This window comes from Pseudopodoces humilis, chromosome 10 (genome assembly GCF_049639895.1).
Source record: "Pseudopodoces humilis isolate 2021_Gansu_Grassland_sample_001 chromosome 10, ASM4963989v1, whole genome shotgun sequence".
Taxonomy (NCBI): domain Eukaryota; kingdom Metazoa; phylum Chordata; class Aves; order Passeriformes; family Paridae; genus Pseudopodoces; species Pseudopodoces humilis.
Window position 1 is genome coordinate 29,411,712 of NC_142209.1, and position 27,584 is coordinate 29,439,295.

A 27,584-nucleotide genomic window follows, 5' to 3' on the forward strand; every position below is an offset into this window, starting at 1 on the left:
TAAAGGGACAAAACTGTAGCTGGATTTTCTGTTAACCACTTGGTAAATCTCAGCCAGGCTGAGATAATGTGGATGGGGCTGGAGGAAGCTGTGCTTGGCCTGGCAGTGGACATGTGGAGGTGGTGAAGCAGTGGGTGTGGAAGAGCTCAGCCCAGACAGCTCCAAATTTGTTCTGAAATGATGAGATTTGAGGTATATGTTGGTGCTGATGGACGAGCATGAAGCATCCTGAAAACTCACGGAAGATATGAGGTGTTCTGTTTTCTTAGTACCTCACCCTGCTGGAATATGCTGCTCCCCAAATCCAAGGAGCTCTGGAGCACTTGGAATTTTCTGTCTGTTCTCAGTGTGATTCACTGTAGCCTTAAAATTCTCTGCAACCTCTCTGCCAGTCCTTCTGTCTGCTCTCTTGTCCTCCCTGTTCCTCATCCCTGGAAGTGTTCAAGGCTAGACTGGATGGAGTTTTGAGCACCCTGGGATAGTGGAAGGTGTCCCTGCCCATGGCAGGGGGTGGAATGAGATGAGCTTTAAGTTCTCTTTCAACCCAGCCCAGTCTGGGATTCTGTGGTTCTTTGTGCCAAGTCACTGTTTGCAGATCCTTGTTGCATAAAACCTTACCTGTCCTCTGTCCCCACTTTTATTTTGCAGCTTTTTCTGCAGCGAGTCTTCCATAATTCATGTGTTGGCTGTTTGTGAAGCAAGACTTTCATGCAGAGGAGAACTCTGGTTTGTGTGAAACACATCCTGCACTTCCACAGACTTTTACCAGTGCTGAGGCCAGCTTACCTCTCTGGTGCAAGTGCTCTTGGTTGCATTTTGAGTTCAGGAATTCTTTGCATCTGAAAGCTGATCAAACCCACAAACTATCTTAAGGCCCACTGAGCACAGGCTGTGTAGGTGATACCATTTATACTTTTTCCCTTGGCTTGTTGGTATTTTTTCCTTCTTTCCCACACATCTCCATCCTTTCTTTATCTCATCACACAGTGGCTTTCCTCCACTTCCTTATGAGTTCAGGGATTTTTTTCTCTTATCTCTGTGGCTTTTCCCTGTAGTCAGCACTCAGTGTGTTTTTTTCTGGAGCTGGAAAGTCTGAAAGTCTAAGATATTAAGAGAGTCTAATGAATGTAATCCCTGAGACTTTAGCTCTGTCGAGAGCAAATATGAAAGGCGGATAAAACCTTAGATGGATTGAGAAGTTTGATAAATTAAAAGATAGTGACAGGCACCTGAGTCCAGTGCACGGTGACGCTGAAAACACCCAGAGCTGGTGCCTATCTCTGATCTTTCAGTTTGGGAAGAGCAGTAGTGTGTGAGGTCTTTTCCCTGGGGTCCCTGGTCCACAGCAGAGGGGTGGGGACTGTGCTGTGCTCTCCAGCCCTGCCAGACCCACGCGGCTCTGAGTCACCGCCGGCCACCGTGTTCGTTCTTGCTGGAGAAGGCTGATAGGATTTCAGATCCCAGATGATGAAAGCCTGGTGTGGGAAACCCATTGTGCCACCTCCTCCTCTTTATTTTGCTGTTCCCTCTCCTCCTCTGGGTGGGGCTCTGTGTGGTTTGTTTCTGGGTTTTTTTTTTCCCCCTTCCCTGCGAATTCCTGTTTCTTTGCTGACATTTCCCACAACAGAAGTTTTGATTAATGCCGGCTGCACACCAGAGCTTCTGAAATTCATTGCTTTATTCCCTCACTGCAGATCAATAAATAGTAATGTTTTATTTCCAGTGCTTTGCCTTACATCACAGCAAAGTTCAGCATTCCTCCTTGAATACCACTCTGTATTTAAGTTTGTGTTGCTTCAGCAGATCAGCCTGCAGTTTATTTCTCTGGTACAGCCAGAGGCTGTGCATTGTGTAATCTCCTTCCTGAGCAGTCCTGCTGACTGCAATCTGAGTGGAAGAGGCAGGAACAGGTCTGAAATGCTTCGAATTTCACTCAGATGCAATGGATCGAATGAAAACCAGTTGAGCACTTCCTCAGGGATGTTTTTCCAGGCCTTAGAGTGCCTTTGGCGGTTCCTCCGGCCAACTGCTGTAAACATATTGGAGTGAGCGAGCAGAAGGTTTGGACCTCGAGTCTCAACCCAAAAGTGAGGCCACCTTAAGGAGGGAATCAGACCTCACTCACAGCTGGCTCTCCCTCTCTTCCCTGTCTGTTAGGAGGCACTTTCTGCTTTGAAAAGGCACAAAAAAGTGATTGTCAGTCTTGACTCTCACATCCCATTGGCATTGTTGGGGGTCACTGTGGAGGGTGGCTCTGCAAAGGGAACCACAGGCACTTCACAAAATGAGAGCATGGATGGGTATTTTCAGTAATTTCACAACACTGAGCGTGCAGGTACATTGCTCATGTGCAGTTCTACCTTTGTTCTACATAACAGTGAGACAAACATAAAATGCCTCTGGTTCTTTTGATTGTTGACGGGTGTCTTTTACTTGTTCAGCATCAAAAGAGTTGTGTCTAAGAGTCTTGCAGCCTGGTATCTTACTCACTGAAGAGTTTTAAATATGGATATATGTGTGCTAGACCTGGAAGTGGTCCCATGCAAGATGTAATGAATCTGGGCTGCTCTGACCTCTGAGCTCCAAGGCGTTTGTTTTGGCTCCCTCACAGAAACCTGCAGTATACAAATTGGCACTTGTAAAAATGTTCAGATAAATCAAAAAATGGCACGGGTGGGGGAGGGGGGGAAGTTTCAAACTGTTTCTTTTGGGATCCTTCACCATGCTATTTTGGATGTGTGTTTTTGTGGCAGCAGGCAGTTTGTTGCTTGAAGAAAGCTGAAATATTCTAGGAAGTCAGGCTAGCTGGATTTAGATCTCAAGTGATGCCAAAACTAATATAGCCTATAACTAAGTGAGAGTGACTTTGCACAGGGAATGTCAGTCACCCGCAGCTTTGTCTTACATTTTCATAGGAGCCTTTAAAAAAAGCAAAACACAAACAAAACCCCGGCAAACGTGGGAGCTGCTCCCATCCAGTGGAACTGTGGTTTCAGTGCTCCTCATCCTCTGCCCAGAGAGGGTCTGCTGGGGCTGGCTGGATGGATGGGATGGGGATGGATTGTCAGAGCAGGGAATGCCTGCAGTGGTGGGAGCTGGGCTGGCCTGGAGTGCCCTCTCTTGGCTGCTGCACACCTCAGGGATGAGGGAACAGCCAGCCTGGTTTATCACTTTGATTTCCCAGCAGGATGGGCAGAGGTCAGCTGCACTGGTTCTGTCTCCAGATTTGTTTCTAAGGCCTTCTGAGTGTGGATGTTTGGTGCCCACAGCAGTCGAAGCCACAATGAAGTTGCAGATCCAGAGGTGCACGTAGGACTCTCTTAACTCCTGGGACTCTTAACATTTTAGCAGGGCTCAGGTTTTTAAGAGATTTCATACTGCCCCGAACCCAGGGATCCCAGAGGCAGCAACTGCAGTGGCCCCTGCCTGACTCTCCACTGCTAAATGAATCCAGAACAAATGAGGCTCTGAAAAGAAGGAGAAAAATTTGACACCTGGACTCTGGGAAACATTTGTGGGTTTTGATGAGGAGGGGGGGGAAGGGAAAACCTATGGTTCAGCATAGTTAAATATATGGTGTGCTAAGTATGAATAAATTGTGGCTATTTTAAACAAGTTCATAGAATCCGTGGCTGGCTCGGGCACAAAGGGGAGGACAGCAGCTACAGTGCACGAGTTCCTCAAAGGGGTAACCTGGAGGCCACTGTCCTGGGCTGCTGCTGCATGGCAGGGAGCAGCTCTCAGAGTTTACACAAGTGGCAAACATTCTCACATGTCATTCTTCTCTTGAAAAAGATCTTTGGATTTCAGGGGTTTTGTCTCCTCACGGCCCCGCTTTGCAGTCCGATTCTTTTCCTCATTGTTCATAAATGATTCATTGGTGTAAAGGAATCCTTCAGGAAAGGTAAAAGTTCCTCTTTAAATGTGCCAAGGCCTGTTCGTGATGATCTTGAAGGTCTTTTCCAGTCTTAATGTTTGTATGATTTGTGCCCATTTTCACATGGCCAGATTGCATGGGATTGTCCACTGCACTCCCCTTGTGCCCTGCTGCAAAGCCAGGTGATAATTTCTTGAAATATTGAAATTGTATCACTTCTGAGTTTGGGGAGAGAGTTGCAAACCCTATCCCAGTAAACGAGCCTTCACTTTAAAGTAGAGGCTGAAACCTGGTCCTGCCTGCTGGTGACTAAAAATCACTATAAGCCAAGTAAAATGAGTCAAGAGCCTCAGGGTAGGTGTGCACTCACACTGGTGCTCTTTAGTGACTTGGAATGGCTCTAGCTGGTCTGTTAACATGGAGGCAGCCCTGAAATCCCACTGTGGGAGTGAACTTGCCTTTTAACTATACTAACTGTATACAAGCTGTACCTTTTGCACTTAGTTTGGAAGGAAAGGATCTGTTTTTCATCCTGCTGCAAGCACTGCTTTCTTTCAGAAACAAGACAACCACCCTCACGGCCCAGTTGCTCACCATTTAGAAAATGTGAATTTGGTGTTTGCTGTCTTCTTTTAGCAGGTGGTTCTTTAGGGTGTGCTTAGGGTCAAGGGTAAAACATAAGGCAAGGTTTCAAAAAAATCCCAGTGTTCCTTTGGTTTTGATAAGGAAAGCACAGCGCAATCCACCATTGTGATAGAATATTAAATTACAGAGAGGATATGGATACATGATCACACCTTGAAATTCAGTGGGTCTGTGCCTTCTTGTGCAAATTTTGTTGCTGCAATCACATCATGATTCAGCCACTGGTGAACCCTGAGGTTTTGAGCGCTGCTGGTGCTGCTGCTGAGCTCTCACTGTGCAGCTCATCTTCTCTCCCTGTACAATAGCTCCCTCTGCTTGAAATCATCAGTGGAATTGTTTTGTACTTGCCTGAACAGCAGTTTTTAACATGGGCCCCCTTTTTTAAGGTTTCTGCTGCTCTTCAGGAAGCAATTCCAGTGTATGGATTGTGCTTGTGTGCTTTGTGAAGCAGGGGAAATAACCACATTGTCCTCAAAACTTCTCTGCCTAGAGCTGTTTCTTTGCAGGAACTCTATTCCTTTTGGAACACTTCTTCCAGCTAAATTATCTCATACCAAAACATGATTTATTGGGCAAAACTGTTTTTATTTCAGTGGTGAGTTGAAACAGGACTGTTTCTCATCAGAAATGTGGTAGTTAGACCACTGACCCTGCAATGAAGCAGCTAATGGGGAGATTCCCATTTCCTGCTTAAGTAGTTCTGATCCAGAGCCCAAAAGAGAACTGATTTAGATCAGATGAGCAGAGATTTGAACCTGGTTCTGCCCCATTCTCAGGCAGCACCATAATTACTGGACCAGTCATTTTCACTCGCAGAATTTTTTGTCAGCTTATCTGCATGGGTAAGGGTGAATGGTGGGTTTGTTTTGTTCATTTTTTATCAATATAGCTAAGCCAGCAAAAGTCATATTATAGAAGCTGTTGTGTCAGCAAAGGTGTTGTTTTGCTGAGAGAGCATTCACCCATTCAGGGAACCAGCATAAACCTCCCTGGCCACGGCAAGATGAGCCCACGATAGGAAAACTTGCTGGTTTAGTTCTCCAGCAAAGCCTCCCTAATGTGAACAGCGCCTTGCTTGCTGGGAAGTGGCTGTCTGGGCTGGATCCTGGGTCTGCAGAGATGTCCAGAAGGTTATTTCTAATTTCCAGTGGAGGAAACCCCCAAATTAAAACCGATTTAGAAGTCTGTGTTGGTTCCAGGGTCGTTGGGCTGGTTGGGGTTTGCTGGCAAGAACAAAGGGCAGCAGTAACTTCAATTTTCTACATTCAACACTTAAACCAAAGCTCTTTTTTTTTTCCCTTCACATTTTGGAATCCCTTTTGGATTCTTCTTCTGAACTTGCTGGGCTTTGGTTCGTTCCTGAAAATCTCCTGAGGGGATGCTGTTGGAAGCTCAGGGAATCCTCCCTCAGCACCAGGTGCAGCAGGTTTGGGCACGGGCACTGGGGCAGCAGGAGCACCTTGGCACGGGAGGCAAACACAGGAAACCTGCTGGGCTTGGCTGCCAGGACATGACAGCCACGAGGAGACATCTTGTGTGCACTGCAGACAAATTGTAAAATTATAAAATTGTAAAAGAGCAGCATCGAGCGGTAGAACAGGAGAGAATTGTTGCTGATCTTTATTTACTTGACTCCAGCTCCAGCGTGGCTCTTCCTGCTGAACTCTTAATTTCACTTCTCTAATTTCAGCCTTTTACAGACATTACAGGCATTGCCTCATATGTTTGCACGTACCTTAAAAAACACGTGCCCTTGGAAGGCAGTGTATAGTCATATAAAAATAAAGGGCTTAAAAAGCATTCCTGTTTTCAAATTAACACTGAGGTGCCGAATTCATGGTGGTCTTTGTAATTTGAATTTTGCCCTTTTCTTATCCCTCCCATGCCCTGAATAAGATGCAAGTCCTGAGGGAAAAATAGTCCATAATTGGGGATTTAGAGACCCAGTGCATGCAAGGGGCATTTCTGAACTTTATGAGCCCTTAGCAAGGGGGAGAAAGGCTAATTGCAATCTTAGAAAAAAAAATGAGGAAACAAAAATTTAAAAAAAAATGAAACCCCATAAATTTGTTTTGTACATGTTTCTTACAAATATATAATAATTTAAAATTTTATTGGATTGAGAATAATTTTTTTAATGAGTGAAGACATGACAGAAATGGTACAGGACACAAAGCAAAAGCTAATACTGGATAAAAGATCAAGTGAAGAGGATATCTTTGCATCGGTTTACAATGTTTGTAATATTTTGTGCTTGACACTCTCTGTATCCAGTGTTCCTTACCTTCAGTAATAATCTTCTGTTGCTGTCTCCTGGTCTCTGTTAGGGTGGAGAAAATGTCCCTTCTAAGTTTCCACGTGGAGTTGACAAAGCAGAAACGCTGCAGTAACACGGCAGACACGAGCTGCTATTTCTTCAATATTTGGGGGTTTCATTCGAACTTAACATTTTGAATTAAATTTCTGACGTTTCGCAGCGACTTCTTTTGCCACCATTCCCGCTGCTCTGAAGCCCTCGGGTGAGGGGCAGGGTGGTTATTTTCTGTGACATTAGCACGTCCCAGGCTGGATGGAGGCTGGTGGAAGGCTGCCAGCGTTGTTCTGTTTGCAGGTTGGCCTGGCTGTGTCTGTGTGTGTGTAAGGAGAGGGCAGGCAGGCTATCGGTCACCTTTCAGATCTTAACATTTCTTAATGGATCAGGCAAGTGATGGAATATCTTCCTTTTTGCACACTCTAAGCCTTGGCACTATTAGCAGACGATGTTTTTTGAGCAACTCAGCAGGCTTCAGTCCCGTAGCATTAGAGGGTGAACGTGCTTGAGTGCTCTTTACACACTCCAAACAAACATCATCTTTCAAGGCCTTCACTTGGGGGTGTTTTTTTTTTCATTTTTTTCCCCCAGGATCCCTTGGATCCAGCAGGAACAGCCATCGTGATCAGCTCCCTGGTGGCAGGTGGAGTGGCCGAGCGCGGGGGGCAGATTTTGCCGGGTGACCGCTTGGTGTTCGTCAACGAGAAACACTTGGACGGTGCCACCTTGGCAGAGGCAGTGGAAGTGCTGAAATCTGTGCCCCCAGGTACAGTTTCCCTTGGAATCTGCAAGCCTTTAGTGGTAAGAACTGATTTTAAGTATTTTTTTCTTATTTCATCCCACGGCGTATATTGTTGTGTTTGTGGGGAGAATTCAGCATCGGGTACGTGTGCATTTAGGAAACAGCTGAGCTGCTGTGCCTGGAGAGGACCAAAAGTTCTGGCAAATGGGCAGCTCAGTGTCCAAAAGGTGTGACTGGGAAACCAGCATCCTTCAAGAACATCCACGTGGAGCTGGGAGATGTGCCTGGGCAGACCCATGTGCACTGTGCACAGGTGTAACGTGGTTCCAGCACTTCAGCAGCCCAGTTAAACGTGTGCTGGAACCCATTTCTCTGTGAGACACTGCTGAGTGCTTGCTTGAGCTCTGTTGACATCAAAGAAATTTGCTCTGTTTGAAGTCAAGACTGTAAATTCAAGCAGAATTTCCCTTTTTTGGAACAGTAGTTTACTGGGGAATGCTGCAGTATTGTTCATCAAGGGCACCCAGGCAAAATTAATTAAAGCCCCAGTTAATAGAAAGTGCTTGTAATTCAAAGTGATAGAGGAGAGTGTAGGAAAGCTGTTAAATATATTATTTCCTTTTCTAAAAATTGGTATTTTGTTGCTCATATCCTTGTATTTGTCTTTCCTTCTTACACATCTCTTTAGGTTTTAGTGCCTCTGTACCAATATCTTCAAAGAATAGAAGCTGGTGATTTCATCTTCTCAATTTTTGGCCTTCTATTTTTATAATTCTTTTCTAGTAGCTGTTCTCCTTCTCCCTTTTAATTTATTGAAAGATGTGGAAGTTTTGTTTTTTTTTTCTTGTTTTCCTGACTCATTGTTTGGATTACCTTTTTTAGGAAGAAAGCAGAGAGGAGGAGAACATGCACGGTGTGGAAACCAGCAGCATCAAAAGCAGCCCTGGATCTCCAGAACCAATAGATAACACAAATTTCCCAATAATACTTGAAGCACCACAGGTATTTGGTTACTTTTGAGGTTCAACTCCAGTTTATACATACAGGAAATTATGTTTTAAAGTGAAAAATACAGTATGTTTTTCAGAGAAGACTGAAAGTATTGAATTCCCTCTGAAAAAGCTTCTAACAGCAAACTGTGCCAAGTGCATTGGGAGCACTTACCAATGCAGCTCCCAGACTGCCTTATCAAATTTATTATGTCATTAAAATACCTTGGGTTACCTTGGATATGAAATAGGAATGCTGTGTTGTTATTATAATCAGAAGTGGTGGGCTCAGCTTTGCACAGAAGGTAAAGTATGGAAGCAGAATGCTTTTAATTATCATGAAACAAAACAAAAAGGTGGTTTAGAGTGTAAGGCACTGTTGGAATACTTTCTTCTTCATAGCCTTCTAATGTTCTCTGGAGTGATTTCTTTACTCTTGCCTCAACACTCCTCTTTCTTACTATTTGAGAAATAATTCTGTTTATTGTGGGAGGATGTGGCATTTAAGACAGTGAGAAATTCAGATACCAGGGTAATAGGCAATAATATTGCAGTTCTCACCAGTGCAGAGCTAGAGAGATGTGGATATCTTTTAACTTTCATCTGCTCTCAAGTGCTTTGCAAAATCCGTGCTGGTAAATGTATTCTTTTAATACCAGAAAATGCAACACATAAAGGATCATCCAGAACTGCAACACAGAAAGAAAAATATATTCCAGATTTTCGTGTAGCTGAACATGTGTACCTGTCTCTCTATTTTTAATAGAAATTAAATGGTAGATTAGAAGCACCAAAAGGAGGAGTATTATAAGGTATAAAATATATGTGAGTATACTGTGAATAAATTACCCTGGGTGATGATAAACACTATTTACTGATTTTCACAATGTAAAATGGCATTTGTTGTTTTCTGGGGGCATGGGAAGGGTTGCAGAGAATTTGTCTTCTGCCAGCTCAGATTGGTTTTCTATTTCCTAAATAAAACCAATGTCATCAAGTATTTTTAAAGAAAATATTTCATCTTAAAGTCCTGAAACTGGAATGATCAATTTGGACAAAACACCCGCAGTGGAATTTACTTGCATTTTGTTTCACCTCATGTGTGACAGCTTTGGTTGCAGCTAAAATTCCCATCCATTTATTATCTTACCTGCTCACACCAAGGTAGCCAGGAGTGGTGTGTTCTGGTGGCTCCCACTCTGAGGCACAGGCAACCAGAATTTCAACCCCAAAATGATGGAATTTGAGGATTTTATTTGCTGGCAGAGTGGACTTCAGTGTCGTGTTTGCAGCATTCCCTGTGCTGTTGGTGGTGTCTGGTGCTGCAGTGCAGCAGTCAGGGAGGATACAGAGCAAACTGCTGGGTCAGGGACACAAACCCTGTGTGGTTCTGAGCAGAGACAACTGATTTATGTGCCCTGGACTTGGGGAAGTGTTGGGAGAACAACGCTGCAGGAGCGAAGGGAAATGAAGTGAAAATGGAGAGAATTAGGATCTCTTCAGACTGGGTGTTTTGTGAGATTCAGGTACACAGATCAAATGTATTAAAGGGACATTAAATGCTAATTAAATTAATAAAATTGGATAATTTCTGGATTGCTGGTGCTCTGCTCTCATGCCAGCTATTAGCTGCATTGTTTCCTTATGCTCCTGCCTCTCTCTTGTTTTCTCTCGTGCCTCTCACTTGAATTATGCAAACATCTTGGCAGTGTCTGGGGGCTTTCTTCTGTATTTGTACAAATGTAACAGAACAGGATCCTGACACCAAAGGTCAGGAACGGTGCAGTGCCATGGGGAGTCTGGGAAGGGGCAGGAAGCAGAAACAAAAACATTTTGAGGAAGGAGCCCTGAATTTTTCCACTGGTTTCGGAGTCTGGGGGCTCGGGGTGTTGAAGTTGGGTTTGGGGTTTCTTCAGGCCACGGAGACTTGGTGGCCTGAAGAAAAGAGGGGGAAAGCTCTCAGTGTGTGGCAAAATTCTGGGATAAAACATAAAACCCCAACTGCCTGTGCAGACTCACTGTGAGCCAATGAATAGCACCCCATTCCATTTGGGAGAAACAGGAGTTGTTGGAAGCTGGGGAAGCACGTGACAAATCCCAGAAAAAGAAGTGTTGAGTGAGATCTTTCAGAGTGGGTTTTAATACCTTTTCCCTGGGTTTTGTTGTTTGTTTTTTTGGTTTGTTGCTCTGTGGTTTGAGTTCAGTAGAAAGGTGAGCAGTGTTCTCCTTAAAACAGGAAGGTAATGAGCAGTCATTTATATACTTTTATTTTGGGTATGTCTGTCATCCATTTCCCCTCTTTGCCACAGGTTAGAAGTTGTATGGAATATCCAAGCAAGTATGCCTTTTATTTGGGTTTTTTGGGGTTTTTTTAAGTTGCTGACATTGTTGCATAAGCAAACTCTTAGGCTGTTTATTTAGCTGATAGCATTTTAAGAAATGTTCATGCATTCATAAAGCAACAGCAGATATGTCTGAAGCACAGAGATACTTTAACTAGATTTATATGTCCTTTTTCAACTATAGTTGCTTTAGTGTTAATTAATAAATTCATTCCCTAACTTCAGTCCAGATTGGTTTTTCCAAATGGCTGCTGCAGTATCTAAGCTTGTGACTTAAATTTCTTTATATTGAAAAAAAAAAATAATTACTGTCTACTTTCAGTGTTAAAATCATAAGTCAGAGAGTCTGTTTTCTTTTAGAAAATGCAGAAGATTTTCACTTTAAAAATCAGAATGTACTTTTAACGTGGGCAAAAAATAAAGCATAGCTTTAAAAGAGTGGGGAGGAAACACATTGTAAAATTTATATTCCTTTAATGATCTTTGCAGGGTTTCAGAGATGAGGTACCTTTTAAAGAGGAACTCGTTGATGAGCCACATTTGGACTTGGGAAGGTCGTTTCAGCTTTCTCAGAAGGATGATGAGTATGGGAAGGAGTCCTGGGAGATGTGTGAATTTCTGAAGCCCAGAGCAGAGGACGTGGAGGAGGAACGGGAAATGTTGGTGGATGAGGAGTATGAAGAGGATTCAGACTTCCTGAAATGTGCTGATGCATCAGGTGGAGAGAAGGCAGCTTCAGACTGGAACCTGGATACAGAACAATGGGCAAAGCAACTGGAGACTGCTGAAAAACAAGATTTAAGACACAGTGTTAGCCTAAGTCCCAGAGAGTCCCTGGAATATCCATTCAGTAAAGATCAGATGGTAAGGAATGCTGTGCTGGTCTCTGTGCTGAGCACAGATCCCTCAGAGCAGACTCCAAAACTAAACCCTCAGGAGTCTCTCTAAGTGTTTTAATTAGTAGAATTTAACTGATTTATTTACTTGTAAATAAATCACAAGTACTTAGAGGTACTTGTTTACCTCTAACAGACACCAGTCTATTCTTTTCTACATCTTGGGAGGATTTTTAGGTAATTTATTGTCTGTATATTTGCCTGCTGGAATGAAATATATGGTTGGTGTATTTACAGGCATCCTGAATTTGTCTTTTTACCTAAAAACTTGTAGGTGTAGGTTTTTTTGGAAGCTGTGCTGATATGGGGCATGTCAGTAACAGCAGAATGTCGCTTTATGGGTTTGATAGTCAGGGGCTTCAGTGAAAGAAACTCCCTCTTTTCCTCAATTTTTTGAGCCCAAATCAGTTCCTTCAGCCAGATTATGTAGTTGAGTAAAAGATGATATGGTGGAGGGAACTGTGGCAAAGATAGTGGTGGATAAAGGAGTAGGAGGATGCAGGTTCAGGTAAATTGCAGAACTCTTATTTATACATCTTTCTCAAGTACTGAGAATTATTTTTTCCTTCTGATTCTTTGTTCATCCCCTTACCAAACAAAAAAGTGGCATTATCAGCCTTCCACGCACCAGCTTATGAGGTGTGTGTGCTTTTAGATGAAAATAAAAAATGGAGTGGAAAAGGATTTGACATCACAGCCACAGAGAATTTCAGGTTTTGTTTGGCTTGTCCCCTTAAGCGATATGTATATAAACAGATAAAATGGAGTCTCTACTGACAGTTTTATACCAGAGTGCACAATATGAAATTTATTTAATGTTTGTTAGTTATAAAATACAAATGAGCAAGAGTAAAGAAATTTTTGTGTGAATTAGAGGTGAGGAGAAAGATACAGTTGCTTTATATTTCAATTGCATATAACATTTCTCATGCCTCTTCTAAATGCTGTGCATAAATGAGCAGATAGTATTTAAATGAGCAGTTAGTATTTCATAGTTACCTGAATAAATATGAATGTAGCTGAGGAAATGTGTGTGTTTGCTGTAAAAATTAATGTTCCTGTCAAATATCCCTGTGTAAGTTAATACCATTGCTTTCTAACTTTAATTACTTCTTTTCTCCTCTGTGAAGTGTGAAGAGAATGCTGCTATAAGATCACACTTTTCTGGAAACACTGCACACAGCAGCTACCAAAAAGACATATTTGATACAGAAACTACCCCGTCAGAAGTGAAAAGTGAGATGGATTTAGGTTTGTAAGAAGGTTTCTCTTTATCCTGTAATTTTGTAAAAAATTTACAAATCTAAATTTTTTACCAAAACACAAATACTTTCAAATGAGAAAATATTCAAATAAAGAGTTCTGCAGGCTCAAGACAGTCTGGCATTAAATGGGTTTCAGCTTTATAATCTTGCTTCCTCTTCCAAATCTGGCCAGTGATAAAATAAATACAGAAATAAAGTGGTAGGCTCTGGAGGTGACTTTAGCACAGCCAGAAATTTGCAAGTGATCTGTGTGGTATATATTATATTATATTATATCTTGGCTTTGTGATCTGTTCTCAGGAGTTTCTCCTTGTCAGATGGGCACAGATGGATGGTTAGGATATGGTAGACTCATCAGAGAAATAAATTTATCAACCTGCCTGAAGTGGCGCTCCCTGCTTGGGAGGAGGGAGCTTCAAACCCTGTCCAGCCTGGCCTTGAACACCTTTGGAGCCTGGTGGGATAAAGGGTTTAATTCCAAGTGTGGTGGGTGCCTGGACAGAGGAAGCAAAAGGTCACATCTTCCCCCTTTTTTTCTTCAGGGACAAAGCTTCAGAGAGACTCCAAAGGACCTGAGCTTGCTGTTGATTCAGAAGCAATTGGAAAGAAAACACTAAAAGAGGAGAAATATGTTTTTCCCAAGAACCAGGAGAACTCTGGGAGAGTAACAACCTTAGCTCAGGCTAGAACAACATCAGGCAGGTATGGAGGAAGATTTCAGGTTTTGAAAGACATTTATTTAATGATCTCAACTGCCCTCCTGCTTCACTCAGCTGAATCATGATTAAAGTCTGTGTGGAATGCTCAGATAGACATAAAGTGCCAGTTGTAGCTTTTACAGGAGATGGAGTTAGGCTTAAAACCTTAAAACTTCCCATATTTCCTCCCCTGAGTATTGGGACAGAAACATGCAAATGGCTCTGCCACCACTCCACAGTGAGGGGAGTGTGGATGTGGCCTGGAGGAGAGGGATGTAGCCTTTACTCATGGCTCCTTAAGGAGCTCTCCTCCTGGTTTTCCCCTCCCCTTGTTCTTCCTTTTGAGGACAGCAGTTCAGCCAGGGCTCCCAGGCCTCTGCAGGAAGCTTTAGTCCTGCCTGTGGTGCTGAGAAACCTCGAGCTGGCACTGGCTGTGGATATTTGCCTTACCTGTCCCAGTCTTTCCCCACCAGTTTGGGGTCAGTGGGTAGTGGAGCTTTTGGGGACTGCAATCCTCAGTACTTCCCTAATTTCATCGGAAATCTTCTCTCAAAGGGAAAGCAGCTCAGCAATCAGGTGAGAGGATTATTCCGTAGGGTTTAATGGAACACACAGGATCTGTTCTCCCACTTGGATCATGATCTGCTTACTCATTTTGGCATGTTTATATCCCTCTCTAAGCATCACAGCATATTTATCAGAAAGTAAATGTTAATTGCTTAAATAGTCATTTCGAATGAGTAAATGCAGTGCAGATTTGTGTATCACAGAGCAGCTTATAAATTTGGTCTGCCCATCATGTTTATTTCTGGAGCATTCCTTAAGTACATTTAAACCTAAATACAAAAATTCCTGTCTGGTCTGTTGACTCTGTACATTTGCTTTAAACTGGGCAGTGTGAGAAGGTGTTGCTGTCTCACTGCCAGATACAAAATATGTGAGGAATTGTGACCTGGCATGGCTGATACCTCTTTTATTTTTTATTCCTTCCCTCCCCTCTGCCCCAAATTAGTGAATTACCTGAGAGGGAAGAAGGAGAAGGAGAAGAAACTCCAAACTTCAGCCACTGGGGACCACCACGGACGTATGTTCATATGATTACATTATTTCTTTCCCATTTACCTTATGTCTTTTTTTTTTCTGTGAGCCACATTAGTTCTTGTTGGGTGGTTTTTTTTTTCTCTCCTCCTCTGCCAATAACTTTAGGGTACCTGTGTACCTTGGGCTTTCCTGAAGACAGGGAATTTTTAACAGATGTTCAGCAGAATTCTGCCTTCTATTTATACAGCTGACTTGGGAAAGCTTGGCTGGTTTAGGTTGAGGATGACCTACAAGTTCTTGCTCATTTAATAACTATTAGGTGTGAACAATGCACACGGTGCTCTGCTGTCTCCCCTTCCATGGGATCCCTGTAAAACCCCCATGGCAAGATTCCAAGTTGCCAATCCAACTTCTTAGCCACATCCTTGTTGTGTTGTTAACATTTTTAGGTGAATTGTTTTTATGGTCCCAAGTAAAATATGATCAGAAAGTTCCTGCTTGAGCTGATGAATATGCACTGAAGTCGATGTTCAGAAAGTAGTATGAAATACTTCATTATTTGTCTAACGTGCCACTTGCAGGGCTTCCCATTCCCAGACACTTTGCTCAAGCTGAAAGAGGATGAGTGTTTGCTTGAAGATCTGACTTTCTCTGAAATAAAAGCCTCTGCCCAGTGGGCATGGATTGGCAGCAGAATTTTGCTTTTTCTGTGGGGGTGGGATCTGCTCAGGGTGAAAATACAACTCTGTTGAGAGCATTCTCAGGCTTCTGACTTTATCTCTTTACTCTGTTAAATCTTCTTGAAAGACCAGGAGCTTACATTTATTTAAGCCTTTGCATTTGTAGTTTTAAAAAAAAAAAACCTGTTTGAAGCTCTTGAAACTACCACATATTTTTTTCAGTGTTGAGATCTTCAGAGACCCTCACGTGTCTCTTGGAATCAGCATTGTTGGTGGACAAACTGTCATAAAGCGCCTGAAGAATGGAGAAGAACTTAAAGGGATCTTTATCAAACAAGTTTTGGAAGACAGCCCAGCAGGAAGAACAAGAGCTTTAAAAACTGGAGATAAAATACTTGAGGTAAATGGAGATAAACCTTCCTTTAGTCTAAGAAATAAAAATTGACTCAAAAAGCTTTGGGTGGAGAGAAGAACAAAATACTGCCACCACTTCGTGAAGTATTGACAACACAGTGTTTTGAAAACCAAAGGAAACCTCTGGTGGTGTTTCTTTTTTAAGGTCTGACTATGGAGCTCTTTTAACATTCTCCTCTGTATTTAAGAAAAGATGTGTCCTGTTGTCTGAGGGGGAAGTGAAAAAAATGGGAGTGTCCTCCTCTCATACAAATGAGGAACAAGTTATAGCATATCTATAAGCATAAATTTAATATATACAAGGACACAGACAGCTCATACTGAATTATGGGCTGTTATTTTGTGTGTGTGGATTTAGAGTAGTTAACTGATAACCACTGTTTGGGATAAATCCCCGATTCTGGCAGGTGCTGTGGGGGAAAATGTCATTCCTGCCTCTCACCTCTGGCTGAATTTTTTTACTCATTTTTCTCTAAATTAATACTTCAGAATCTGGGGTGCCAAGCTGATAGTGCTGTTCAGGTTTAGTTTACAAACAGGTAAAACCTGAAGGCATTAGCCACTCTGACAACTTTATTTCTTATGTTTTTATCTACAGGAATTGTTTTGGGCAACATACGGCCATCTTTTAATTGTGAATACCAAGTAATACACTTTCCTTTAAACCATCATTGAAACATACTTTACAAATAATAACTCTTGACTGTTTTTGATGCCTTCCTCAGATACACTAATCTCCTGCAAGTGTGTGTGATGCCTCGTAATGACTCTGTACCTAATAAAAATAAACACTGTTTGTCAGGTTTCTGGGGTAGACCTACAAAATGCCACCCACGAGGAAGCAGTAGAAGCCATCAAGAATGCAGGAAATCCTGTGGTGTTTGTAGTCCAGGGTTTGACTAATGTACCAAAAGTAAGTTTATTTCTATTTTTATTCCAAAATTTAGTAAATGCATCACATGCATCTTACTTTAAACTTGGCTAAATTTCTTTCAGCCAGCTCTATCAATTTTTGTGTCCAAGGATGGATCCTTTCTGTCAGTTACAGACCAATTGATTGATTAATTACTTCTCTGGCCTGATTGGAAACCTCATTTTTCTGATTTACATGGAGTAGGTGGAAATCTTTTGACTAGGTGGTAATTCAGCTCTCCCACCTGTGTAGCAGGAGTCTGGCCCCTATGCATTTTAATTTGTCCATCTTTCATAATCTAGAAATAAACTCTGTTATCCAGAGGAACAAAGCTGTAATTAAAATGAGTCAGATTCACACCAGCAGCTCCTTGTGAAATGTGTCACCAGAGTGATCTGAAGTAGTTACCTGGGAGCAAGTTAATTTTCAAGAAATTTGAGGCATCTCCTCATCGTTGAGGCCAAAGAAAGAAACTTTTTAAAGCCTTAGTAAGAGCAGGCATACAATTCTACCTGCCTGAAGTACACACAGAAACTCCAAACTTTTGATGTAAGAATGTAATTCAGTAAATCTAGTGAAAGAATGCAATTTTTAGACTGCACTGCCGTGCCCTTCTACATGGAGCAAAATGCAGAGTGCACTGGGGAGCTTTGTCATTGTCAGGAACTGATTTTGGATGTTTGTTTTGCAGCTATAATGCTCTGTCTAATGAGGGTAATGTACATTGGTTTTCAGGTGGTTTCTCCTGCCCAGCCTAAGGGAATCAAAGTCAGCAAAGATCAGGATGCAGACAAAGAAAATAAGAGTGATAAGGTATTTATTCCATTCAGTGCTGTACTCAGGTTTTACTAAATCAAATGGTATAATAGCATGTATTCTAACTCTATGATAAGCTTCCTCTGAAGTCTGAAATTAAATTTGAAGTGTTTTGTTGAAATACCTTTGATTCTATGCCTTTTTGCCAAATTCCTGCCAAATATTCTGACACTTATTCTGTGGGTGTCTGCTGGGTGCTGAAACCCTGTACTTAGCACAGCTCCTCACTGTCATCTCTCTGAAGTACCTGGTTTGCTCCATGTGGAGGCAAATTGATTCCCTTTGTTCAGCAGAAACAGAGAAATGGCAACATGTACACAAATAATACCATCAGCGTGAGGCTGCCTGAAATTCAGTGAAATGACATTACGGGATGATGAAATAAATCCACGGTGTCTCCTGCATTTCCCACAGCTGTGTAAAATGAGGAGATGACTGAGGGATCTGTGGCTGCTCAACTAATGGTGAGGCATTTACTGCACAGTGTCTTCCAAATAACTTCACAGCAGCTTTGAAAGAGAAAAACTCTGGTAGAAAACAGGGGATTTGCGTTAATATGGGAAAAATTAATTTTTCGTTTTCAGCTGTATCGCTCTCATGGCCTTGGTGTTTTCCTGTGGGATTTGCCCTGACTGAGGAGTGTAGTTCAGGTACTTTGAGGGTGTGAGAGCAGCAGGAGCAGAGACAGAAATAATGCAGACAGTAACTTTTGCCTGGTGCACTTTAACTACAAATAGGATGAAGTTTCCATTTGATCCTACTCTGGTGTTTGTTGGGTACTTGAGAAGACCCTTTTACCTCCAAAAGTTTTTGTAAGAATCCTTTCAGATCCTGTCGGGGACAGGAGCAGCGAGGCTCAGTTATCAGAAAAGGTGTTGAAGACATGCTTTCATGCCAGAGGATAATAGTTCCAATGAAGCACTTACAATCCCCTTTTCTTGTGTTTTTTTTATCTATATTTCTAATCTCAAAAGCTCTCATCCTCTGGCAACGTGCTGCCTTTAATCTCCAGCACTCCGGTGTGTCGCGTTCTGCGGCGTTCCGAGGTTAAAGAGGGAGCCTAATCTTTTTCAGACCTTTTTCATCTATTGCTGCTATAAACTGGTGGGTGGAATATAGAAGAGCTTCAGTGCATAAATGTGTAGCTCCTTTTTGGCTTTGAACACGGGCTCACAAAGCAGTCGTACTGCCCTTCTGTGGGGCCGTCTCGGAGTTGGAAAGAGTTGCTATTAGTGGATTATTAGTCCACATCCCTATGGGGAATCAGTGATATTTCTAGTCCAGTCTTCAGAGAGTCACAAAAGAGTTTGGTTTGAAAGCAGCCACATCCAGCTGGAAAATCTGCTTTTTCCTCTATCTTTTCAAATGCTGAAGGTTTTCTCTGATTTGTTGGCGTTTATCCTCCTCTTTTGATCTGTTTATTTCAAAATGAGCACTTTAATTTATATAAAACCACTTAAAACAGTAGTGGATGAACCAGATGTCAACATTATTTTGCTGGTTGGCTGTGTGAACTGTGCTTTTGCCCCTGTGTTGATACAAAAACCTGCTGTAATGGAGTAGCCAGTCCAAATTTTCTCATCTGGCTTTTCAGTGGGACAGGAGGGATAAGAGATATTTGTCCCCCTGAGCCATAGAAAACTGCTGGGTAAGCCTGGGTGCCTCGTGTAATTTCACACAGACTTTCTAACAAATGCTTAAGGTCTTAAAAAGCCAAAGGGTCAACATTTAGACTGTAAGTTATTACTAAATTACAGCGATAATAAAGTGACTCATTTGTCATAGGCAGCTGAGAGTGAGGCCGCAGATTTTCCATCTTTACCTGCTCAGTAAAGTAGAACCCAAGTCCTCCCTTGCTTCCTGGATCATCTGGATTTTGCACAGTTCTGTCTGTGCTGGCTTCAAGAAAAAAGTGGGAGGCACCATGATAAGTGTGTTAAATCCTTTTGGAAAACAGCTGTTGTGCTTCCAAGTGCTCTCACTACACACTTTTGCTCCTGGTGGATTGAATTAATTCCGTTTATTATTTTGTTCTGTGTTCATTGCATCACTTTCCCATTAGGTTTTTAAATGGATGAGATGACAGATATCTTTATCTCTCAAAATTTTCCACATATTGCAGCTCACTACTTGCACCACTCTATACAAATTCAACTTCAAGAATTTAAAAATCAATACACAGGTTCGGCTTTCATTGCGCACGGTGAAAAAAAACCCCAAACATTATCCTGGGCTTGATGTGTTTGGGTGTTGTGTCGTATTTCCCAGCCACAGAAGGAATTAATTACAGGAATTGTGGGTGCTCTAATGGCATCTCCTCCCTGGTGTTCCCTCTCTGAAGTGCATCCTGCTGTTAGCAGTGGGCTTGCAGGGGATGCAGCTGAGCATCGTTTAGTGGAGTCGTGGTGCACACCAAGGCAGGACCCGCTTCCTTGGAGCTGTAAAACCAATTGCTGAGCTGAGCCAGTGCCTCCTCCAGCCTCAGAGCCTGCTCTGTATTCCTGCCATGCGCCGCTATATGCATCATTATAGGAGCTGCCTGTATTTATGTGAGGTAATAGAATTTTATTGGGAGATATAATTCAAAATCTTTATTGAATTTGCGCCAAAATACAGACAGACTGTGATGTTTAAATATTCATGTATGGACTAAGAGGATTGAGTTCTTATTTTATATTTTTTTAAAAATTGATGTTTATCAGCACCAGTTTTGTTATGGAGTCTTATAAGAAACATAATATATTTATATTATAATTTATATTTATAATTTAATGTTTGTTTTTTAACCCTTGATTAGTGTTCGCACTTTGATGTTTATGACAATACAAAAGTATTTTATCAACAAGTAAATGTGCATGCAAATTGTGTTTTAGTTTCTTTTTCTTGATGTGTTACTTCTTGCTCTGCTTTCTTGCACAAAAAGCCTTTGCTGCAGAATTTAGCATTGTAATTAAGCACTGTGTCTGTGCACATTCAGTGCAACAGACAATGGGATCTTTTTTCACGTGCTTAGAGGTTACAAAACATGTAACTCTTTGTCTTTGAATCCATCAGAGAAAATATGGGGCTCCACCTCCCATGAAGCTGCCACCTCCTTACAGAGCACTCGAAAGGCATCACGCAGAGGAGGCTGCTCTGGATGAAGAGGAGGATGAGGATGCTTGTGCAGAGGGTGAGTAGTGCTCCAGTCATTCCTCAGATCACGTCTGTGGGACACAATCTGGTGCTGATGAGCCTTCATGCCTTTTATTTCTTGTGGGAAGTGGTGCTCTGTGTGGCCACAGCATCGGTCCTCAGCTTGGTTTGTAACTTGGATGGTTCTTGTCTCCAGCCAGGCTCCCAGAGCTCAGCTCTTCTGAGGAGATACAGGGAGGGCTGAGTTTATTTTCTAAGCTGTGTCTGGAGGAGTTGTTTGGGCAGAGATGTCAGCAGTGACTGGAATCTCCTGTTCTACTGCTCTAATTTCAGCGGCAGGGAGCGGTTGTAGGTTGAGGACCACTGGTGCAAAAAGCCAGAAAACCTGGAGATGATCCCAGGCAGTGCTGTTCGAGCAAGATGGGTTCCTTTAAACAGAAAAATCTGCCGATTTGTTGTTTCTCTGCTCTGCTGAAGAAAGGATCCCCTGGTTTTGTAGCATGGGAAATGTTCTGCCATTGTCCCATTTTGGGTTTGGCAGTGGTTTGTGGTGGTGCTCACTCTGTGGAAGAACAGGGACCTAAGGAGTAGGAAGCAGTGCAAGTGGAGAGCTCCTGGCAGCGTGATTTAGATTCCAGCTGCTTTTGAATCACAGCTTTGGTTAATTACAACTTTGGTTAAATGGAATATTATTATCCATAGCTTATCTTGCAGTAAAATATTTAGGAATACTGAACTTGCAATTAGGAGTCCTGAATTACTTTCTAAATTCAGTTACCTTTTATTTTTTTTTGTCTTTATGCTCTTTTGTACTAAATCAGCATAAGGTGAGATGAGGCCTTGACCAGCCTGTCTAGTGGAAAGCACCCCTGCCCATGGCAGGAGGTGGAATGAGATGATCTTTAATGTCCCATCCATCCCTGTAACATTCTGTGATTCTGTGTGGGCTTTTGTTGGGGTTTAGTTTGTACTTTTTTTGCTACAGTGATTTTTCTCATCATCTTGAGCTCTCAAACCTACTCTGTAAAGCTCCAATTGTAACAAACTCGTTCCAGCTCGTTATTGAAGTTCTAATTCCCAGTTAAAGGATAGGTGTGATAAGTAGGCTGACACCTGAGTTATCTAATTAGGATGTGCCTCAATCCAAGTGCTTGCTGGGCCTGAGTTAATACTTTGCACAGAAGTAATTCCTTATTCATGGGTTTGGTCATTTTTTAGTTCTCCTGCCATCCTTAATGATATTGCTGGCTGAGGCTAGAAGCTGAAAAGGTAAAGCTGCTGCTGATATTAAATTCATCAATCCTACCAGACTTGGCAGCAGCACACAGATTTGTTCAGGGGAATCTCCTCTCTTTCCTTTTCACTGACTGAAGTTGAATGTTTTGCTGTAGCCATCTTTTCCATGAATCTTGGGAAACAGAGATTTATTCTTTATCACCTCATTCTGTTCCTTTAAAAATAAGAATGGGCCAAGAAGACTTAAACTAAGTTTGTGCCTCAGCCCTTGCAGTAAAAAGCATGTTAGAAATGATTCAACTGTACTTAATGACATTAAGCATCTTGGCAGCTGTGGAATGGGCTTTTACAAAGTCCCTGTTCTGTGGTCACTTGAAAAACAAAGTTGTCTCTGAAAATTCCAGCACATTATTGTTTCTGTGAACTCCTTGATGCTCAGAACTTCTGTCTTGGTTCTTCCCAGAAACCCCAGACCAGACAAGAATTTGTCTTTCTTAACTGCCCATTTGTATGTTCATACTGCTCTGCTCCTTACCCACTTATCCAACTAATTCTGCTGGGTTTGGAACCTTAACTAAAACTATATCAACAGGTGAGCTGGATTTATTGTCTTCCTTATTTAGACGATAAGAAATCCAAAAGGAGGATGTGCTGTCAACCCAGGTAAATTCACATAATTAACCTCTCCTTTATTTGCTTCCTGTAGTTCTCAGTCTCTGTCATAGCATGGAAAGCTTTAGAGGGCATTTTGAGGTGGGACAGCTGTTAAATCTGTCCTCTTGTTTTGCTCCTGATGGATTTTACTTTGTTTTTTAGCATTCTTATTAACACAGCTGCAGTGTCTGGGACCAGCTCATCAATTTCTTTCAAACTCCAGAAATATTTTATTTGCTCTGCTTGACATTTTTTGTCCTTGCATATCACTTCTTTCAACCCTCCTTCTCATATTTTGTCTCCACATCCTCCATCATTCCCAGACTGAAAAAGCAGAGCATTGTTAGTCTTCCTGCCATATTTGAGAATTTTTCTTTCCTTTCTGCCCCATCCATATTGCCTCAGAGTCTCCATGTTTTGTCAGTTTTCCCCTTAAAGTGACTGAATAACCTCTTGGTGTTGATTAATTTCCCTTAAAATCTAAACCCACTTGCCTTTTGGCAATGCTCTTTTATTTCTGCTTTCCCACTGCTGAAACTGTAGCTCTCATTGCTGACCTGCAGGAACAAACAGACATTTCTTGTACATGTTCTTCCTTTTCTATCCAAGGGCTGGTTTTGATCCAAAGAGGGCAAATCCTTGTTGAGAATAGAACTGTGAGGTACTTTTTGTTTCAGAAAAACTCCAGACTTGTCCTCCATGTTTCTGTGGTTTAAGAAAGTTAAAGCTCCAGGTATTTTGTTACTTGGTTTTTGTTTTTTCAAATGTGACTCCTGCACCCAAGACCCTTTGGTTTCAGATCTGCTTTTCCTTTGTTTCATGCCTCTGATACTTCCCACATCATTTCCTAAATTCTCAGATAGCTTTTCCTAGACTTTGAGGGCAAGTTGAAAGTTGTATTTCCTCTTGTTTTATTTCTTCTTCTCCAGTGACACTGCCAAATCTTTCTCTGTACCAGCTCTAACCCTGTGTGTGGGTTTTGTTTTCTCTTTGCTTTGAGGTTGCTGTTCCAAGGCTTTCAGTTTATGCGTGGAAACAGTTCTGCACAACTTGCAGTGTGTCCATCCTGCTGCAAAAGGAGCTTTCAAAATGCTTCATCCTCCAGTCCTGAAACTTAACAAACACAAGTTTGGAGTTTCCCCTTCCCACACTTGCCCGTGGCAGTGCCTCTTTTGGAGAGGGAGGGGTTTTTTTTTGTTTTAGGCTTCCCAAATCTGTAAAACACCGGGTTGTGAATGGGATTTTTTTTTTTTCTTTTTTTTTTAAAATCAAAACAAGTAAAAGGAGGGGAGAGCACACAAAGGAGCTGTTTGTGCTTGTGAGCAGCTGTGCTGCAGGCAGCAGTAGGCACTGGTGTGTTTTCCTGGAGTGGGGGATGGCAGGAGGTGTGCTCCAAGAACCTGCTGATGGACTTGTGTGCACCCCGTGGTGGCTTATTGCCATAATGAGGGGTTGGTAGTAAAAAGAAGCAGAGGAAATGGATGGGCAGAGCAGTTTGTAATGGAATGTTTCGTGAGGTTTTCCTTGGGGGAATTCCTGGCTGTACAATTTGGATATGCTTTCGTGACCGAGTTGCAGCAAACATAAATTAGATAGGAGAGAGCTGAAAAACCATTCTCGAAAAATGGAAAGGACAACTGTTGAAAGAACTTGAAATCCTTAATTTCAATTGCTGTTACATTTTTAATGGAATCTTTTGTCAGTTAGTTGACTGAGATCGATCTGGTTGGTTTCAAATAAGTCTAAAATAATAAAAATAGATGGCAATAAAAAATTTGTGGAAGGTGGCTTGGATAATGGACTGAACTACTGCTGTGCTCAGACTTCCTGTCTGCAGGGATATTTAACTGTAATAAGGGGATAATAATGCCCCCTTCCTCTTATTTTGTCTCTAGATAATGTAGAAATCAATGAAGCTGTAAGAAAGCATAATGATTTGTCTTCCTAAGATGCTTTTTGAGGAACAGTGGTTTCTCTGCTAAAACAAGAGATCTTAAAACTTCTCTGGTATTTTGACTTTCTTGACTCAGAGGGTGGGGGGCCCCTGGCATGGAGAAGTTATGGATTCCCCATCCCTGGAAGTGTCCAAAGCCAGGCTGGATGAGCCTTGAGGTTCCTTCCAACCCAAACCATTCCATGGTTCTGTGATTCCCCGTTGTGATAAATCTGTGGGTGCAGGAGGGTTGGGATTGGGCAACTCTTAACACACCTGAGCTTTGTAGCAGCATCCAGGTGCCTGTGATGTCTGTGATCAGCGAGAGCAGAGTGGCTTTCATTAAAAATAATAGATGGAAAAAAGGAAATTGAGTTCAGTTGAGACTTTGAGGAAGATATGGTCAGGTTCATGGGGTGGGCAGAAACCAGATCTTGGAAGTGTCTGTGCCCTGCTGTGGGCAAGGATGGCAACGTGGTGATCAGCATTTTGGGAAAATGCCAGGATTATTAACAAATGACTAAATAAAAGCCAACCCACTCATCATTCCTGTGTGTTTGGAGTCTGGTTTATGCAAAGTTGTGCTGAAACAAAGGAAAAGCACTTTTACTCTTCATTTTGGGGGGGATCACCTGAAAATGTTGATCTTCAGTGGAGGCAGCTCGTGCAGCCAAACACTGCCTCTCCAATAGATGTCACTGCAATCAACAGCAAACAGAGGTGATGCTCAGAGGGGAAGATGTAGCTTGGAAAAAGGCTTCAAGCTTTATGAAAATAAAATATTGCAAAAGTAGTAATTGCAAGATTGAAGGTTCCTAAATACAGTACCAAGTGTGTTTAACACAGTGGATTTCCTTAGATCAGGCAAGAGCCAGGATTAGACAAATAGAGCAGAGACTTTCATTTTTCAGCTCTGTGTTAATCTCTATTTAGTGTGACTCTGTGCTGCTAATCTTCTTTTCCCATTCTTGTTCTGACCCATAATTGGCTCAAAGACGTGGGGTTTGTAAAACCAGCCCTAACATCAGATCCAGAACGTGCTGGGCAGAGCCACAGAGCTGGATGAGGGAGGTGGTGTCACCTCACTTTGAGGTTGTGGGTTCGTTTGGGGTTTTGTTATTGGGCTGGTTTCTTCACTCTCTTTGTGAATCACACGCACAGTTATCATCTGATGAAGTATTGCGAGAGGAAATTACATTTTTGATGAAGTAATAGTAAAATTGCAGCTGGGACTTCTTGTGGTTTTTTACTGTGTGCTTGACATAATGCACTGAACAGATGGCTGTGTGTGTGCTGTGAGACATATTCTAAAGGAAGGACAATGAACTTTAAAAATGAACAAATTAATGATATTAACGAAATAACTGAGTATTTTGAGTTGTTTTAAATGTAGCTTTTGGAAGAGAGAATTAGTAGGACTTCCCAAAATAAATAAGTATGTTTATAAATTCAGAGAGAGATTTTATGTTTGCTTTTTTTAATTACTAAATGAAGGATTTTGAGTCTTTTCAGTGTTTCAGTTCAGCATTCATTGCAGTGAAACTAATATTGCTTGTTTGGGGTTTCAGCAAAACACAAGTTATGATGAAGTTTGAGCCTTTTTATGCTTATAATGACAGATTGGTTTTGTTTTCTGACACGAAAAAAAACCCCAAAACAAAACAAGCAAACCCTATGCCACGAGCACATATCAGTGTTGGGGAACTGCAAGATTTGCAGCGTCAGAGAACAACGGATTTAATGAAGCCGTTTGTGGGAGAGAAATTAATTTTTAACCCCTGTAGCTCGCAGGAAGAAGGATGCTCAGATAAATAAGATTATTAACTGCTCCTTTGCCATGCAGTGGGTCATTAAGCAGGAAGGTACCTGCAGCTGCCAGGCACGCAGGCACGCTGGGGGTGACTCGTGTTTGGGGATGGAGATGTCATTCGGATGCTGGCAGAGCACAAACAGCAGCTGGGAGCATCCGTGGGTCAGATGTGGGAATCCAGGGATCTGCTGCTCCCTGCATGCTTCCATAGGCAGCTCTCCTCTGCTGGCAGATGTAACTGGGAGCTTGTGGGCAGCCTGAAATTAATATAATTGATGGCATCTCGTAATAGAAACAGACAGACGGTTTGCCCTTAAGGAGAGAAAAATCTCAGGAAAATAGGCCCAAGGTCGTCAGAAGAAAGACAAGCCCTGAGCCTGTGTGTGATGAGGATTTGAGCTGCTTACAGCCCTGAATGTTTGTCAGGAATGCAGATTTCCTGAGTACATGCTGGTACAGCAATGGTACAAGGGGGTTTCCCAGGTAAGGATTCACATCTATCTCTATGTCGTGTTTGTTTCCAGCAAGTCATTTTTAAGCATTTTTAGTGGTAATTTAGAACTAGTGAAGTGCTGGAGAAATAAAATAATAGCAGAGAATTTTTTTATTTTTTTTTTTCCCTTCAGTTTGAAGCACGGACATATAGCATGATTGGAATATTAAATGCATTTGATATCTTTAAAATATTTTCTCTTGTGTTTGCTTATAACTCATTGCTTCTGTGTATGCCAGTGCTCAACATTCTTGTATACAAAACTGACTGGAGCACACAGTGCTTAAAGTATAAGAATTTGTAGCATTAAATTTCTTGCTGTATAGAATAATCTACTCTTCCATAACTGTTATTGTAATGCAGAGACAGATGGCTGAATTTTCTTCACTTTGCTTGTTAAGAATGTGTTAGGTAAATGTTTTTAGACTAAAATAAAAAGCTGCTGGGAATCTAAACTGAATATTCAGCATTTTCATACTAGAAGGAGGCAAAGCAAGAATAAAGCAATGTGATAGTAAACAAATGAGCTATTTGCAATGAAGGATAATCTAATCTTTAAATATTGCCTGAGATTGCATTTGTTCTTAGGTAAGATCTTTTCTTCCAACACCAGCCAGGTACCCAGAGAATAGCACTGAAATGCTCGGCATGAAATACACTGATTTGATGTTATAAGGTTATTACATTGTCTGGG

General features: G+C 41.9%; 1 protein-coding gene across 5 annotated transcripts in view; it reads left to right on the forward strand.

Annotated features, from left to right (window-relative positions):
• The window catches only part of PATJ (PATJ crumbs cell polarity complex component), a 137,632-nt gene that overhangs the window by 40,600 nt on the left and 69,448 nt on the right, over positions 1–27,584 (forward strand). For all 5 annotated transcript variants that reach the window (XM_088060713.1, XM_088060711.1, XM_088060715.1 and 2 more), the window contains 10 exons: positions 7,425–7,634; positions 8,458–8,577; positions 11,396–11,770; positions 12,933–13,053; positions 13,610–13,769; positions 14,778–14,849; positions 15,709–15,886; positions 16,703–16,813; positions 17,549–17,626; positions 20,684–20,801. In XM_088060713.1, the coding sequence (XP_087916839.1) occupies positions 7,425–7,634; positions 8,458–8,577; positions 11,396–11,770; positions 12,933–13,053; positions 13,610–13,769; positions 14,778–14,849; positions 15,709–15,886; positions 16,703–16,813; positions 17,549–17,626; positions 20,684–20,801 (1,543 nt within the window). The remainder of the gene's footprint in view (positions 1–7,424; positions 7,635–8,457; positions 8,578–11,395; positions 11,771–12,932; positions 13,054–13,609; positions 13,770–14,777; positions 14,850–15,708; positions 15,887–16,702; positions 16,814–17,548; positions 17,627–20,683; positions 20,802–27,584) is intronic.